We start from the raw sequence: 16,451 nt of genomic DNA, 5'->3' as shown, positions 1-16,451 counted from the left end.
GTCGTTGAGTGCAATTATTGTCCAACTCTCATCCGTGTATTGTCCACGATGTGATCTATGTAGTTAATACCGGTACAATACTGTATACCGGTACTTGTACCAATCACACCAGCCTTTCATTTGCTTTTCAAACCCAAACTCGCCCCCCTTCGAGCATTGCCGCCGCCGCCGCTCCGTTACCTGCACGCCGCAGCCTACGTCACGAGATCAACCGTTGCTGCAATCGCCGGCCATGTCGCTCAGTCTACCCGCTTCCGCGACGTCTGAGGTGCGTTATCTTGCTGTTTGTGGTCTCTGTGAACGTGTTTCTAACCGTGCGTTATCTATTTGTAAATACAAGGTGGATCGTCCGACTCCTCTTCAGATATCGACACCACGGCTTCCGCAGCCTCCGGCGCGGCTGCAAACTCGGACGACGCCTCGCCTGACACGGACGATTTCAAGCGTCCATGTATTGTCCAGGTCGTAGACTCTCCCTCCCTTGTGGAGGGCCCCGCAGACGTGACGTATCCGAGCTGGTCGGCGTGGAATGAGTATTTGAAGGCTTACTCGGTAAAGTCCCGCCAGGTCATCCGCATCCAGTCAACGCTTAGTTGCGTATTGAGAAACAAGCGGCTGGGTCAAACAGCGGCAGCAAAGCAGGGAATGGATGTTCCGTACGTACCAGAGACGTGGGGTGCTTACCAACGCACATACATCTGCACACATGGCTGGCCAACAAAAGACAGGAGCAGCGGATTGCGAACCAAGCACTTCGTCCGAGGATGCGGTTGTCCATTTCGATTTGTGGTGCAGCTCGTGCAAGTTGACGGCTTATGCTGCCTTCGCGTGAAGAACGGTGTGTACCAGCACAACCATGCGGTGGGGACAGCGCAGTTCAAGACGTACGCGGAGAACCGTAGGTTGGACGACACGGACACGAAGGATGCTGTGGACAGCATGGTGATGTACGGTAGAAAGCGCGCACGCATCTATGAGTATCTTCTGGGGAGAGGCGAGAACCTCGTCAAGAAGGATGTGGACAACATTGTGCAACGTGTTAAAGCAGAGATAAGAGGAGGGTGAATGACGACGACGCTTGCGCCGCAACTCTCGCGGAATTCGCAGCTATTGACGGTAACGTAGGCACGGTGGACGAAACTGATGCGGGACACTCTGGTGTGATCAGTATGACTTCCAGACATATGCGCGACATGGTTACTAGGTTTCCAGAGCTTTTGCTTGTGGACTGTACCCACAAAACGAATCGGTAAGTCCTCCCATGTATTGTGCAATTATTTGTCCATGTATTGTCCATGCTTATTTTAATGTCATGCCCATGTATTGTGCGATTCTTGTCCATGTAATGTGCATTAGATACAACTACCAGCTTTGTACCTTCATGATGATAGACGACAATGGGCGTGGGCAGCCTGTACAACAGTCTTTGCTCGAACGAAACGCCGATTGGCAGATGTCCCGAGCGCTGGATCATCTATTTCGGATTGACGATAAGATTGGCGACAAGGTTCAAGTTATAATGGTCGACAAAGATCTGAATGAGATCCGCGTGTTGCGTCGGTACTTCCCTAAGTCGTGCGTGTTGATTTGCGTCCTTCACGTCATCAAATATCTCCGCACAGCGTCCAGGAAGCCAGAATATGGTAAACTTTCGTCGGACGATCACGACGCCATCGACGCATTAGTCCACAACATGGTATATGCCTTAAGTTCAGAGATCTACGAGACCAATTGGACCTCCATGAAGGCACTTTGCACTAGGACTGGATATATGGCATTTTACAACTACATGGATGAAAACTGGAACACTTGTACGGAGATGTGGGTCATGTACCACTGCTCACGGTTGGCACATTTGCGCGTCCACACGAACAACCATTAAGAGAATTGGTTTGGGCATTTTAAGGACGGGGTAAACTCCAACATGATCATGACGGACACCGTGAAGGCCCTTGTGGGTGCTGATGCCAGGACTTCCAGTGAATACGTGTTCGACAAGACTAGGATCGGATTACGTGTCAACCGCAACTACGACGAGGAGATGTGCCAAGTTTTGCGCTTTACGACGCATTTCGTAGCAACACACGTGGAGAAGGAGTACGTAATGGCATGTTCGAAGGTCGACAAGTTCAATTTCGACTTAAAGTCAAATCCAGGCTTCGTGGAGGTGACGGGTAAACACAAGACGCATGCTGTGGATTTGAAAACGTGGAGCTGCACTTGCTCGTTTGCTTCTGCAATGCGTCTGCCTTGTCAACACGCGATCGCGTTTCGGAAGTGGAGTAACGCCCCAGGAAGCGTAATACCGCTGAGTTGCATCGATGAAAGGTGGGTTAACTCACAATTTATCCACGTATAAGCCGTGAGTTGTCCATGTAATATCCAATATTGATGTTGTACTGAGGGTCTGACATGTCATTCATTTAGATGGTTACATCCTGCTGAACAACCGATGACTCCGCGGCCTTTTGTGCTTAATGAGTTTAAACCAGGGGAGGCGAAACACAAGGTGCTTGACGCTAATGTTAAGTACAAGGAGGCAATCAGCGCGTTTCAGGCTATATGCAGTGAGCTAGCCGATATCTCTGATGACGACGAGTACCGTGAGCATTTAGACTTCGTCGTGCAACAATGGAGGAACATTAGGCAGCGCAAACGTGTAAAGGTTGAAAAAACGAAGGTTCCAGTCACGAGAGAAGAAACAGAAACAGATGAAGTGACCTCTCCAGTGACAGCCAGCCGAAATCGAACCGGAACCAAGCCCGAAATGGAGCAGCTTGCGCTTGAGACCACTCCTGATGACAACGAAGAGAAAAATACTGATAGTGGATTGCGCATCCGTCTGAACCCCAAAGCTGCGAAGTCTGGTAGGCCCCGGTTGAACAGAAAGGAGAGAGAAGCAGACGACAAGAAGAAACGAGCGTTGTTTAACGAGTCAGAAGCCCATAGAAGATGTCTTGGAGAGGTGACATTAATACAACTTGCGCGCAGTCTTCAACTTGAGAAGCCTCCACTTCAAGACACTCTACGTCGTGTTCTGCCACTCCAAACCAAGTACAACAACGCGGGTAGCAAGAAACCCAAGTACACTAGAGAGAGTGCGCCTGTGCTGAATGAAAACGCGTTCTACCTACTTCCACCCAAACTGTTGGACAAGTGCGTTGCCGTGCTGCCTGTGAGCAACACCAATGAAACAGCCATCGATGTACTCACCCAGAGTCAAACTACACAAAAAGACGAAGAAACATCTACAATACCTGGACAAATCATGGACAGCAACGGACAAAACCCGGAGATCGAGTGTGTCTACATCGCGGGTATCGGAACATTTTCACGCGAACAGATTGAGGCCATGGCATACTTAGCAAACGTGAAGCGTTCGTGTGATGATGGAATGGCGTTTACCAAATGGTTAACACAGGATGCAGCCAGCGCCATACCAGCAGCACAACAATCGACACTTCAGAGCATGGCAGAGGCCATTGCTCGCGCCTATCCCCAAGATACCATCCCAATTGACGGCAACGATTACCACTACGCGATGCTGTACCGTCTCAAGCCGCCCCAATGGGCTAATGATGCGCTGATTTTGGCTTTTTGCGCGAGATTGTACAGGACGGGCACCGGCGTTCGCATCGTCGGTGTCGAGGCAGCCTCGGCGTCAAAGAAGAAGAAATCTATGAGTGAAAAAATGAAGACAAAGGTTCAGGAACTACTCACTGAAGCGGATGTACTGCTCATTCCTGTAAATTTTGGGAACATGCATTGGTGTGCAATGATCGTGGATGGCAAGCAGAACAATGTCCTGTACTACGACTCAATGAACCTGAAGACGTACAAGGACGTACTGGACCGCATGTCGTGGGATCTGGCTACTACGCTCAGCGACGACTTCAAAGTTGTGTCCGTCAATGGACCGATCCAGACAGACGGATACAACTGCGGATTCTACGTAATGTTGAGGTTTTGGCGATATGTAGACAAGAGTGTGTCGCTGGACGTAACTCCGATTGGTCTAACGCTGTTACGCTTCCGCATCCTTCACTTCGTGCTTCACGGTAGCAAGCCATAATGCAACTAATACAATCTCATTTCTATTGAAACTGGAATCGACCCGCCTAATGTTCATGCGTATGGTTGACCTCCTGACTTCTGTATACCGGTATGTACGAGAGATGTCAGAGGACTTTCGTTTGCGAAGGTCTAACAACTTCCATTCACTATGGATTTTAAAAACAGTGGTAAGTAATTTATTTCGACACATGGACATTACATGGAGTATTACATGGAAAATAAACTGAGTCGACGCATGGACTGTAGCATCGGCCAAAAAAAAACAGCCCAAAGGCTTCAGGGGGATAGCTCTCGTGTTCCATCTTCCACCCAAGCATGGAAATGCCTACCGTCACAAGGATTGTTCGCATGGCTCCTCCGGTGTGGATGTCAAAGAACCCAAGCTAATCACCCTATTCGTCGAAAAATGTAGCCATAGTGGTGTAGCGTAATGATCTCGCCAAATCCGGTTTTTCCAGCAACATGCACCAGCCACGGCGCCATGGCGGGGACGACGTGTCTTTCTCCGCTTACAACGTAGACAACGAGGACTATTTCGCCTTCTTACCAAGTGACGAGTCCATGAGCGACGTGGAGGATACTCCAATGTCGCCTGTGGCCACTAAAACGCGCGATCCGGTGGAAGAACTGGCCTCTGTGTTCGCGTCCTCGAGCTCCATCAACTCCAGCAGAATTCTGACGCCAACCAGCAGTTTAAACGGCAGTAGACCAACGCACAAAGCAACTAAACGGACGCAAGAACAAATGAAAGCTCCAGCTCCAGGTGTGTTCGAGCTCGGGGGAGGTGAAGAGCTGAGAGTCTCACCCCGAGCGTTAGAGCAACACACAGCACGACGAACGCACCTGCAAGAAGCTCTAGATACTGCTACAGACAATTCTATGAGCGATGGAGGCTACGGAGAAGCTCCGTTCCGATTCCAAGCGCAGCGCAAGAAGCGGGTGACTTTTGCGGAGGCTATGGAGGTGTCGGGTGCATCTCCATCTCCAGTGACCGAACGAGCGGAAGGCCATGCGCCAGAGAAGAAGAGTTTGGGCAGACGGCGTCCTGTTGCAAAGAGAGAGGACGATTATGATGAAGACGAAGAAGAGAACGAGACAGGGGAGACAGATCCGCTGTACGACGAGCAGCTGGACGACGCAGACGAGCAGTGGGTGCAGACAAACTTGTGTACGTTGTCGACAGCATTATAGAGGCAGGCAACATTCTTACACGCTGATGCTCTGTGTAGGTGGAACTCGTGCTACAAAACCCGAGACAGATGCAACTTTGTGTTGTCCATGTTGCTTCGTGACGGTGTGTATGGTTTGTGAGAGGTAAACTTTTAACTTTCTTGCTGTTGTTTAAGCAACGGCTACTAACTGCAATTACCGGTACTTGAAGGCATGCAACATACACGAACCAGTATCGAGCGACTGCAGCGATTAATTGTCGTGTAAAACGTGATGAGATTCTCGCGTACACGTCAGGTGAAGGCAGCCAAGTGCCAGCATCGCTACCATTCCACAAACGACAGACTCTGGTTGCTAGCAACAAGGCAACTTCGAGTGGTCAGCAACTTGCCCGGTTACTGCAAGAAGACGAGTTTTACCCGGTGGCATGCTCAGACTGCGGTACTATGGTCGGCGTCTTCGACCGAGATCAGCATTATCACTTCTTTAACGCCTTACCTAGCAATTGCTAGCGTGCCATATTCATGAAAGGCATTTTACTACTGAGCAAGTCACGCCTTGCATTTTCCGCTGAGGATATGAATTTATCTTGTCAACTACTACTAGTATCACCATGTTAGAATGGCGTTTGGTGTTCATACGTCAGTGTTCCGTATCATATTTCTGCTTTTTTTTTTGCTAGGTCATTGTACATTTCACACACGCACGATATCGTGGGTGCAGCTTGTTTTACTTCATAGTTAGCGAGAACAACTTGTCTGTCAGACACCTTCACGGAATCCGCCAGCGTAGCTTGTCTCGCGCTGCTTCGCTGTTGATATTTGCTTTTTCGTTGGGTTTCAGAGATTTTCTTTCCACAATGTGCCACTTGCTTAGGCAAGAGCAATGCCAACGTTCTGGACCTTGTCGTTCAACTCGGAGACTAAGGCCTCAAGCTGCAGCGTAGCTTGTGAGCGATCACGTACCTTGCGGACAGCAGCTACGAGTTTCGCTTGAAGCTCCCGCAACTCCTCCAGAGCTGAGGCTGGCGTAACCACGGTACTTGACGCAGCCAGTATTTTGCGTAGTTGCTCGCCAACTTCTTCGCTCGTGGGTCGCTCACCAGGGTCAATTGAAGTCATACGCAGCACCAGATCCATCTCCATTGAAAAGTGTTGTCGTGCCTTATGAGGCACAACGCCGTGACGCACACCTGTCAGCACTTGAGAACGCTCCATCATTGTGCTGAACGGACAGCACAGCTCCAATAAAATCACACCCAGCGCAAAGATATCCGACTTGATCGAGTACTTGGCGCTTTTTAGACGAGTCGCAGCGTTCTTCAATAGATTGCTACTGCTGAAGCGGTACCCAAGCTGCTCAGGAGACGCGTACGTGAAAGTGCCGAGCGCTGTCGTGTGATCTCCGTCGCTGAGACCCAATTCCTGTAGACGCTCACGAGGTGACACAACACCATACGAGCTGTCTGTAAACACAGACTTGGACAGACCGAAGTCGCCAATCTTCGCTTGGTCACCGTGGATGAAGATGTTGTCAGGCTTCAAGTCTCGGTGGATTACGCCGTACGAATGCATGTGAGCTACACCCTGAACTGCACTGAGAAACAGCTTTAGTCCTTCTTGGTGAACATCGGAGGTGTTAGACCATGCCGATCGTTCCTCTAGTGACGATCGAAGCCACGCTCCCAGGTTTGAGTGAGTTTCGTCGCCAAACTGCTGCAGTTCTGGCTGGGGTGTCTTCAACTGGTCCAGAATACGATGAATTGGCTCGTGGCTACTTGAAGAAGTCGGGGTTGAAGGTACGGAGTTCACTGCCGTCCCGCATAATTCCATTTGGATGTACAAGATCACCTGCGCCTTCATAGCCACCGGTGCCGCCGGGGAAGCATGGGTAGCACGATTAATCTCGTTCTTCAGCTCGCCAGGTTGTCCGAACGCAGCCTCATCGTCCACAGTTAAACCCACCGAGTCTACGTCTTCACCTTCGTCCTCGAAAGTAAATCCAGGAGTGGAATACTCGTCGAAACCAAGTGAATCTGACGAAAACTCAAGCGAAAACGACTGATCTTCAGCTTCCATGCTGCTCATACGCAGTTCCGCCTCTTCATCCAGAAGTTCCAGTTGCTGTCGTTCAAGGTTTTCAGGACTGCATTCACTCTCGAGCGAAGGTACATCCGAGCCGCGAAGGCTCTCCGTCGACGAGCTCTTGTGTGGAACACACGCGTCCACCTCTGTCCACGCTGTATGATACCGCACCACGTTAGCGTGCGGAGACATGGACGCCATCAAGCGAACTTCACGCAGAGCTTGACTTTCCGCGCGGTTGGCATCCAGCTCCGTAGCACGAGGCAGCACCACCTTCTTGATCGCGTAGTAGCATCCATCAACCTTGCTTCGAACCTTGAAGACAGAGCCTTGACCACCTTCACCTAAAGAGCCCACGACCTCGAAATCCTGCTCAAAGCGCGAGTTTGAAGTGCACGTATCATCTGAAGTAGCGCTGGAGGGTGTACTGAAGTCCTTCACCTCTTTCGACGTCGTTACGATAGGCGACAGTGCGGCGACCGCTTCCTTTGCAGACATAGCCGCCGGCATGGACAATGTACGCTTGAAAGACGCTCTCTGCTTTTGTTTCTGCCCCTCTCGATAATCATCCGCTGTGGTCTGAACGGCCAACGCTGACGGCTCCCATTTCAACGAATCTAAGAACGCTGTGCGCTTCTTCTGCTCGTCCTGTTGCTTCTGCTGCGTCGACTCCATTGCATCTCGCTGCTTGAAGAAACTCGGCAGACGACTACCTTGCGAGCCAAGCCACTCTGTCCTCTTATGAGACGTAAGGAACACTGACGGATAAAACGACGACATGGACGAAAGTGTCGCGCTGCTCTGTGTGCGGATGGGCACACGCCGCACTGGTGCTGGAGGCGGCGACGGCATCGGAGTGGTCGGTGCTGTTGCCGCTAATGCATCATTCTCTTCCGTCCCTGTTTGGAAGTACCCTATGAACGGATTCGTCTTGTCCACTAAGGTTCCTCGCTTGCTCGGGTGCAGTTCGTCTACCTGTGTCGCCTCGGGAGGAGGCGTTGTCTTCCTGATCACGCTGTCTGTACGTGCTACCGTCGCTTTGGCCGCCAGTGCCGCCTGATCACTACCCAAGTCTACGAAAGCGATGGGCGATGAGGCCACTCGCGGAATGGTAGACATGGTGCCCAGGGACACACCCTCGTCGAACCTGACAGTAGTGCCAGTTACACTGTTATCAGCGCTTACTGGGGAGCTGGGCGAAGACAAACGTCCGCCGATCTGGGAGGCCGTGGCCGCACGACGAACGCCGGGCAGTCCATTGACCCCGCTTTTGGCGATACCGAAGGCAAATGAACCTTGCATAGAGAGAATTCCAGGCTTGAATCGTTAGGTACGAGTGACTAAGCTGCCACCGATGTGTCTGTCAGCTTACGACGAAGACGAGGAGTTCCGTACAATTGAGTTTAGCGTGTCAAACTGACGGACGCGAGTCCGGCCGACCAGCCTCTCGCTTATTGTCTGTCGTTGATCTCCACTCCCTCACTCACTCACTCTCGCCCCACTGCCACCTCTTGCTCTGCTCTGCTCTCGTCACGGTGTCCGGTAGGCAATGACGGACCTCCAAATGCAGTTCGCGGACAAGCTTGCTGCAGCTCCTGCCAATAGCGAAGTGGGGGAGAATGAATGTCGCTGGGCAAAACCTCCAAAAGAAAATACAAAACCGCACAAAAGCGTTTGGAGGAATCGACGTCATTCGGTTGCGTCTCGAAACGTCGACAAAAAAATGGGCTCTTCCTTTTATCAAAATGCGGGCTCGAGCGATGATTAGGCTTGCGTTAATCATCGAATCGAAGCAATGACCGAATAAGAATGGAGCATTTAGCACAGGTGTATTGCGTGGATGTTGTGTTTGAAAAATATAGAGCTTTATCACTCTTCACATGGCACATTAGCTCCTACAGCAGTAAGTGGAGATTTATTGCAACATGTTTTACGCTTTCTCTTTCTCTTCTAAGAAATGGATTGGGTATCTTCTGTTTTAATATGACTACAGTACCCATACAATCGAGTATACTCTGCTGGATGAGCAAAAACGGACGTTTGCGTTGATGAACAAAGCGTGTCTTTGCTGAAAGGCGCCCATGGTTGAGCGCCACGTGGATGGTGCTGGCCTCGCCAAAACGCCCAGCAGGTGCTTCAACGTGTTGCTGACAGCGATGCTGTAGGCTCAATCAGGACAGCCGCAGAGAGCTACGTATCATCATTGTCTGCAAATCCAGATGAGTTTTAAAATAGCGAGTGCGGAGCCGAATCGCTCAGGTGCTCTCGACAGCACCGTGCTACATGCTCGGCACGCGCTCATTGCGGCTGAAAACCCAAACCGTATCGCCGGTATCGCCGCTCACTAAGATAAGCATCGGTCGTTGAAGTTATTATGCGACAGGTCGAAACGGTTGCACATTGTAATCAGATCGTTTTGTGTGACCACACTAACTTTCAAGCGAAAACGATCTTCTTGAGCGAAGCGATGGCGAGCAAGTCCGACAACAGCCATGTGCGCCTCGAGGAGTACGCGTCGTCAGGGCTCGCGGTAGATTCTGAGGACGTAGGCGACACACTCTCTCGTCTGAAGGTGCGTCCGACACACTCACGAAAGGCTGGTGATGTCGATCACGGCCCCGCTCGTGTCGCGCACAGCGCAAGTGTCTCCCACCACCAGAATAACCGCTACATGGAGGCTTTTGACACAGCATTCGAGGAGCTGGCAGCAGCAGAGGCGGCACGAACAGGCTTTCAAAAACATGGTAGTGGAGAGGCGTCGCTGAAGCCATCCAGCGGTGACAAGATGACTCATATTTCGGCCAAACAGACGTCATCAGCATCAGATCTGACGGCACAGCTGACTGGTGCATGGGTACAGGGTCCATGTACGCCAGAAGGCGAAGTACATGCCGTCTCAGCACAACCACTCATGTGCATGAGCATGAGCGCCGACGAGAGCGAGGTGGTCATGGGCAGTAGCGATCATGCCTTGTACGTCATTCCAATAAGCAGCAACTCTTCATCTTCTGGACGAGCATCCCGTGGAGCTAGTACTAGTCGTCCAAAGACACTTTACACTAAGAAATTCGGTCATACCGAATGGGTCACATGCGTCACACACTTGCCGGATCGACGGATCGTCAGTGGCGGCATGGACAGTAAACTGTGTTTATGGGACGCGACAGGCGTCAAATGTGAAGACTTGGTGGGGCACAGCGGATCCGTGTCATGTGTGCTGAGTCTTAATGACGAGATGGTTGTAAGTGTTGGCTATGACAAGATGCTGCGGCTTTGGAACGTCAGTCGACGAGCTTCAAGCAGCCAGCGCGAGGTTAGTGGAGTGAAGGTGAGCACCGCTCCAATACTAGACGTTTCATTACTTTATGAGGGCCAGAGGGCTGTTTGTGGTGATCGCGATGGAGGCGTGCAGCTTATCGACCTACAGACGAGTAAAATCCTCCGTAAACATGCGAGTGCTCATCGAGGACACACAACTAGCGTACTGGGTAGCCAAAGTGAGGAGACAGCAAGTTGTTTCTTTTCTGGAGGTCAAGACGGAGCCGTGAGAGTATGGGATTCTAGGCAGAAGGAGGCAACACACTCGCTAGAGCTTCACATCGACCCACGCAGTAGTAAGAAAGGTGCCGTGGGGTTTCTTTGTGAGCCGAAGGAGGACCCGAATGTGCTTATTACGGCCGGTGCTGATGGAGTTATCAACGTGCTGGACAAGAGACAATCGTATGACGTCATGTACAGCTTCACAGAACACTTGGACTTCATTTATTCGCTACATGTTCGCAGTCAATTGTGCTTTAGTGGCGCTGGAAACGGTATGCTTCACGTACACGACTGGAAGACGGGTAAGCTCTTGTATGGACTTGGAGCAAACGAGGCGGCAGTGAGAGCAATAGCAGCGTCAAAGAACCAACTGGTTGCTGCAGGAGACGATGGAGGTGTCATTGTCTATGACATGAAATGAAAGAATACAGCTACATTAAAGAGACAACGAGCTGATGGATAACAATAAAACATCATCGTTTCTATTGATCTACACAATGTAATATAAGTACAGAGCAGCTTCAAATGTCATTCTCTTGCATTACTGAAAGCCACCTCCATCACTTCACAAAGCTTCGAGTCACATGATGGCTCCTAAAAAAGTGCTAGCTCCAGACTGCAAGCAGGGAGAGGGAGTTGAGATGCCATTCTCAAATTCCCCACGACAAACTCGAACCACCAACAATCTCGTCGACAAGATGCAGCACCGCATAGCTGTTTCCTGCTTACTCAGTCTGCTGTTGTGTGCTCTAAGCCAACTCTCAATAGCGTACAACATTGGTATCGGAAAGACCGATATCACTGGCCCTGCTGCTGACGTCGTTATGATGGGGTTCGCCGACCCAATGGAGGGTACGACTGGAATCCTCAATCGCCTGTATGCCAGAGCTTTCCTTATCGAAAACCCAGATACCCGCAAACGTGTCATGTTTGTTCACTGTGATATCATGGGAGTGATGCAGCTCGTGCACCAAGAAGTCCTTGCTGAGCTTGCCACCAAGTACAATAGTATGTACACGGAACAAAACGTCGTATTGCATGCTTCACACACGCATGCAAGTCCTGGAGGCACAGCCGGATACTTTTTATACGACGTCACTAGTCTCGGATACATCAGCGAGAATTTCGCCAGGATAGTCAGCGGAATTATGGACGCCATTGACAAGGCTCATAGCTCGAAGGAGAGCGGAACAATCCGCTGGAACAAAGGTGAAGTCGATAAAGGAGGCAAGAACCGATCACCCAGCGCTTACTTGGCTAACCCGGCGACGGAACGTGCGCTTTACAGCAGTAACGTCGACACGACAATGCGTGCCCTTCAATTCTTCAGTAGCTCTGGAAAGCTTCGAGGCGTATTGGCGTTCTACCCCGTGCATCCCACTAGCCTCACTGCGAAGAATCGACTGATCAGTGGAGACAACAAAGGATACGCTGAATTTTTGCTTGAAGACGAGTTGGCAAATGTCACTGTTGCTGTTGGTATCGCGAATGCTGGGGATGTGAGTCCGAACCGAGTTGACAACGGTGATGGCACGTTCAGAGGCGAAGGCAAGACTGCAATCGAGTCCGCTGAGATTATGGGTAAGCGGCAATACGACACGCTCTCATCTCTTATTAAGGGGCCTTCGGAGCTCATTCAGGGATCGGTGATAGCCAATCTCTCTTACGTCGACTTCTCCAACGTGAAGCTTGACGGCGTAGAGGTCACTACCGACAACCCGTACGCTGATAGAACGTGTCCCGCCGTCGTGGGGCAGAACTTCGCTGCTGGTACCGAAGATGGTCGTGGCCCCAGCGTGTTCACAGAAGGGAACTTAAAGGGGAGCGCACTGTTTAAGGCAGTTGGTGCTGTCATTAAATCCACGCCGAAGTGGGTGCAGGACTGCCAACACACGAACAAGGTGCCGCTTTTTGCTGTTGGACTCATGGAGCCTAAGCCGTGGGTACCCAACACCTTGCCTGTTCAAATAGTAAAGATCGGCCAGTTTGCTATCGCGGTTACCAACTTTGAGACTACCACGATGGCGGGAAGGCGTATTCGAAACACGGTCAAGACGGCTCTAGGTGGGGCGGGAGTCACGGAAGTCGAGCTGGCAGCTATCAGCAACGCCTACGCGCAGTACGTGACCACCAAGGAGGAATACCTCACACAAAATTATGAAGGCGCCTCGACGCTCTTTGGCCCCAACCAGCTGGCTGCAGTGCAGCAAGAGCTCGCTCGAGTCGCGGTGTCCGTGGCGGATCCTTCTGTCCCGCTTAACGTGGGACCCACCCCAATGCAGATCGACCGCACTTCCCTCATTACAATGCAGACAGGAGTGATGATGGATACGGCGCCTCTACTACGCTCCTTCAGCTACGTACGCACGCAGCCGTCCAGCTCGTACGCCGTCGGCAGCGTGGCCTCTGCGGTATTCGCTGGTGCGCACCCGAAGAACGCAGTCACGTTGGTCTCGTCGTTTTGTGACATCCAGAAACTCGGCTCAAATGGTGCGTACACAACCACCTTGACCGACGCGCACTGGGATCTACGCTACCATTGGGAGCGCCATCTCATCACCGAGAGCAAAAACACTTGCGAGTGGAACATCCGCAAAGGTGGACGCACAAGTGTAATGGGCACATATCGCTTTGTGCACCGCGGATACTCGAAGCACCTACTAGGCGCACTTACAGCGTATGAATCCACGTCCAATTCCTTCACCGTGACGGCGTAAATCTGCGTAGATGTAGGCGCCACCTTGGGTGTGGCAATCGGAGCCGCAGAGTACCGGTAATGAAGCCGTCTGGTAATGAAGATTGTGCATTTTGATTGGCAAACGGATCTTTTAGTGTGGCATACACAGGTATCAGGGCACTACAACACGTGGGTGCAAGGATTTCGTCGCTAAATTGTCCTCTTCACTCGCAGAATCTCCCCCTGCAATCCAAGCTCCTATGTCCACGTCCACGAATCCCACAGAGAATTTGCCACCCCCGGCCCTCAAGGTACGCCCCAGCTCTCGTTTCTGCTTCAGTTACAGCGCCATACAGCCCTTGAAAACGCAGTTGAAGCTAATCATTTTTTCATATTTTAATGATTTAGGCGACTGTGGGTCCCAGCCCAACGACCAACCGCGGTGCTCCCAGTGTACTGGGTATCCACCCGAAGGAGCCCAAGCTTATTTACTGCAGTGGTAAGCTCGTAGTGGTGCGTAACTTTGACGACCCGACCGATACGTTCGTGTACAAGGGTCACAATGAGCCCACCACTGTAGCCAAGTTCTCCCCCAACGGCTACTGGGTAGCATCTGGCGACGTATCTGGCAAAGTGCGCGTGTGGTCGTACGACAACCCGGAGCACACGCTCAAGCTGGAGATCCCTGTGTTCGCAGGCGAGATCAAGGACTTGTCGTGGGACCCAGACAGCAAGCGCATCGTTGCCGTGGGCGATGGTCGTGGTCTCATGGCTCGTGTGTTCATGTGGGACACTGGTAACAGCATTGGCGAGATTGTGGGCCACCAGAAGAGAATCCTGAGCGTAGACTACCGTCAGACACGTCCGTTCCGCATCATGACAGCCAGCGAGGACTTCAACGTGTGCGTGTACGAAGGCCCACCGTTCAAGTTCAAACAGAACAACAACAACTTGCACTCCAACTTCGTCAACTGCGTGCGTTTCTCCCCTAACGGCGAGTTTGCCGTCAGTGTGGGCTCTGATAAGCTCATCTGTCTATACGACGGCAAGAGTGGCGAGCTGGTTGACAAGTTCCCAGCAGCGCATCAAGCGTCTATCTACTCTGTGTGTTGGAGTCCGGATGGCACGCAGTTGCTGACGTCTTCGGCTGATAAGACGGTGCTGCTCTGGGACGTAGCTTCACGTAGTGTCGTGACCAAGTTCACATTTGGAGGTGCGAAACCTCAAGTTAAGGACATGCAAGTGGCGGTGGCGTGGTGTCAAAGCCACCTCATCTCTCTCAGTCTCTCAGGCGACTTGAACCTCCTGGACTTGGACAATCCGTCGCAGCCCAAGCAGATCGTTCAGGGACATCAGGTCAGTATCTTGTCGCTGGCTACGGAGACGACGCAGAACCGTATTTTGACGGGAAGTTACGACGGCGTCGTGTGCTCCTGGACGTCGAAAGCTGCCAAGGCGTTGACGGGCAGTATCCACACTGCGAAGATTACGGGCATTGCTGCAAACTCGAACCAGATCGTAAGCAGCGGATGGGACGACCAGCTACGCGTTGCTAGTGATAGCGAGTATGTCGCTGCTACAGCGCTAAATGCGCAACCGAACGGCGTGGCAATCACCGAGTCTGGACTCGCTGTGGTGAGTACGAACAAGGGAGTGAAGCTTCTACGTGATCAGAAGCTGGTGTTCGAGACTCCGGAGTTTTCGTGGACTCCTACGTGTGTAGCCATCTCGCCATCTGAAGATCTTGTGGCTGTTGGATCCCAGGAAGACATGAAGATTCACTTGTTCGACGTCGTGGACGGATCTTCATTGGTCGAAAGTGGAGAAATCACGGGCCACCTTGGAGCGTTGACGTGTGTGTCGTTCTCCCCCGATGGAGCGCTGTTGGCCGCCGGTGACACGTACCGTGAAGTGCGTGTGTGGGACGTGGCTTCACGGTCTGCTAAGGTGCAGGGCATGTGGGTGTACCACTCGACTCGAGTGACGAGTGTGGCGTGGGCTCCGAGTGGCGACTTCATTGCCAGTGGCTCACTTGACGAACGTATCTACATCTGGGATGTCAACAGCCCCATGAAGAAACGCTCCTTTAAATTCTCGCACAAGGACGGAGTTACTGGAGTGAGTTTTGTCTCCGAGACGGAGCTCATCTCGGTTGGCAACGACGCCTGTGTTAACTACTGGGACCTGTCCGCCTAAGTTGAATATGCATCGTGACAACAAGCGCAAATGTCACGTTGTGTTAAATGAACTAGCGATTTTTTGCCGTTTTTTTGCGTTATTTAACGTCCGGCGGGGTTTCTGCCGCATTGGGAAGCCCAACGCCCGTGACAATGTTGAGGTTGCTCTGCTTAAAGACTGCGTCTACTCTGCTCTTGGTGATCTTGATGCTGGGTGTGACCCACGTGCCACAGGAGCACTGAGAGCCCGACCACTGCAGCGCTCCTAGTCGCGACTGGCACTTGAGAGTGGGGCAGTGGATCTTTCCCTCGGCTAGCAGCGCCTCGTCCATCCAGGGCAATGTCTCTTCTAGGAAATAAGAAGAGCAGGCCACGTGCGCACTTACCTGGTGCTTGAGGTCTTTGAGCTTCCTGCGCGTCGAGATCTGGTGTTGCTCTGGTTCGTGCGGCGTTAGCTGATCGCTTTTAAATAAAACAGAGCGGCACTTCTTGCACGCGAACTTGGTGACGGATGATTCATCTTGCTGCTGCTCCAGCTGCAGCTCCATTTGACCCGGCGAGGCGTCCATTGCTTTCTGCTTTTGCAAATTGAATTTTTAGAAATTGCGGTGGCGACTTGAAAACTTAAATTTCTCTGTCCAATAATCACGCGTCAAATGTGACTTGAACGGAAGTCATGAAAGGGATTTACTTGATTTCATTAAGAAGGCCTGTACATGTATGATCCAA

The 16,451-nt window shown here is 51.6% G+C and overlaps 6 protein-coding genes across 6 annotated transcripts; 4 read left to right on the top strand and 2 right to left on the bottom strand.

The window, feature by feature from the left end:
* Positions 1 to 4,536: 4,536 nt before the first annotated feature.
* On the top strand, positions 4,537 to 5,756 carry PITG_05782 (uncharacterized protein; the record flags this gene model as incomplete). The annotated part of the gene is made up of 3 exons (XM_002997988.1): positions 4,537 to 5,242; positions 5,304 to 5,388; positions 5,456 to 5,756. The coding sequence occupies 3 exons, from the start codon at positions 4,537 to 4,539 to the stop codon at positions 5,754 to 5,756; spliced, it is 1,092 nt and encodes a 363-aa protein (XP_002998034.1).
* Positions 5,757 to 5,933: 177 nt separating this feature from the next.
* PITG_05781 (eukaryotic translation initiation factor 2-alpha kinase, putative) lies at positions 5,934 to 8,925 on the bottom strand (the record flags this gene model as incomplete). The annotated part of the gene is made up of 1 exon (XM_002997987.1): positions 5,934 to 8,925. The coding sequence occupies one exon, from the start codon at positions 8,628 to 8,630 to the stop codon at positions 6,117 to 6,119; it is 2,514 nt and encodes an 837-aa protein (XP_002998033.1).
* An 870-nt stretch (positions 8,926 to 9,795) lies between these two features.
* On the top strand, positions 9,796 to 11,289 carry PITG_05780 (uncharacterized protein; the record flags this gene model as incomplete). Its single annotated transcript, XM_002997986.1, has 3 exons — positions 9,796 to 9,900; positions 9,988 to 10,072; positions 10,154 to 11,289. The coding sequence occupies 3 exons, from the start codon at positions 9,796 to 9,798 to the stop codon at positions 11,287 to 11,289; spliced, it is 1,326 nt and encodes a 441-aa protein (XP_002998032.1).
* A 1,600-nt stretch (positions 11,290 to 12,889) lies between these two features.
* Positions 12,890 to 13,585, top strand: PITG_05779 (neutral ceramidase, putative; the record flags this gene model as incomplete). The annotated part of the gene is made up of 1 exon (XM_002997985.1): positions 12,890 to 13,585. One exon carries the CDS (start codon positions 12,890 to 12,892, stop codon positions 13,583 to 13,585), a length of 696 nt encoding a protein of 231 aa, XP_002998031.1.
* A 201-nt stretch (positions 13,586 to 13,786) lies between these two features.
* Positions 13,787 to 15,812, top strand: PITG_05778 (uncharacterized protein; the record flags this gene model as incomplete). The annotated part of the gene is made up of 2 exons (XM_002997984.1): positions 13,787 to 13,856; positions 13,954 to 15,812. The coding sequence occupies 2 exons, from the start codon at positions 13,806 to 13,808 to the stop codon at positions 15,739 to 15,741; spliced, it is 1,839 nt and encodes a 612-aa protein (XP_002998030.1).
* An 8-nt stretch (positions 15,813 to 15,820) lies between these two features.
* PITG_05777 (uncharacterized protein) lies at positions 15,821 to 16,270 on the bottom strand (the record flags this gene model as incomplete). The annotated part of the gene is made up of 1 exon (XM_002997983.1): positions 15,821 to 16,270. The coding sequence occupies one exon, from the start codon at positions 16,268 to 16,270 to the stop codon at positions 15,821 to 15,823; it is 450 nt and encodes a 149-aa protein (XP_002998029.1).
* Positions 16,271 to 16,451: the final 181 nt, after the last annotated feature.

Source organism: Phytophthora infestans, genomic scaffold (genome assembly GCF_000142945.1).
Source record: "Phytophthora infestans T30-4 supercont1.9 genomic scaffold, whole genome shotgun sequence".
Taxonomy (NCBI): Eukaryota; Oomycota; class Peronosporomycetes; order Peronosporales; family Peronosporaceae; genus Phytophthora; species Phytophthora infestans.
The sequence above is the reverse complement of the archived record's forward strand: the minus strand, read 5'-3'. Positions and strand labels throughout refer to the sequence as shown.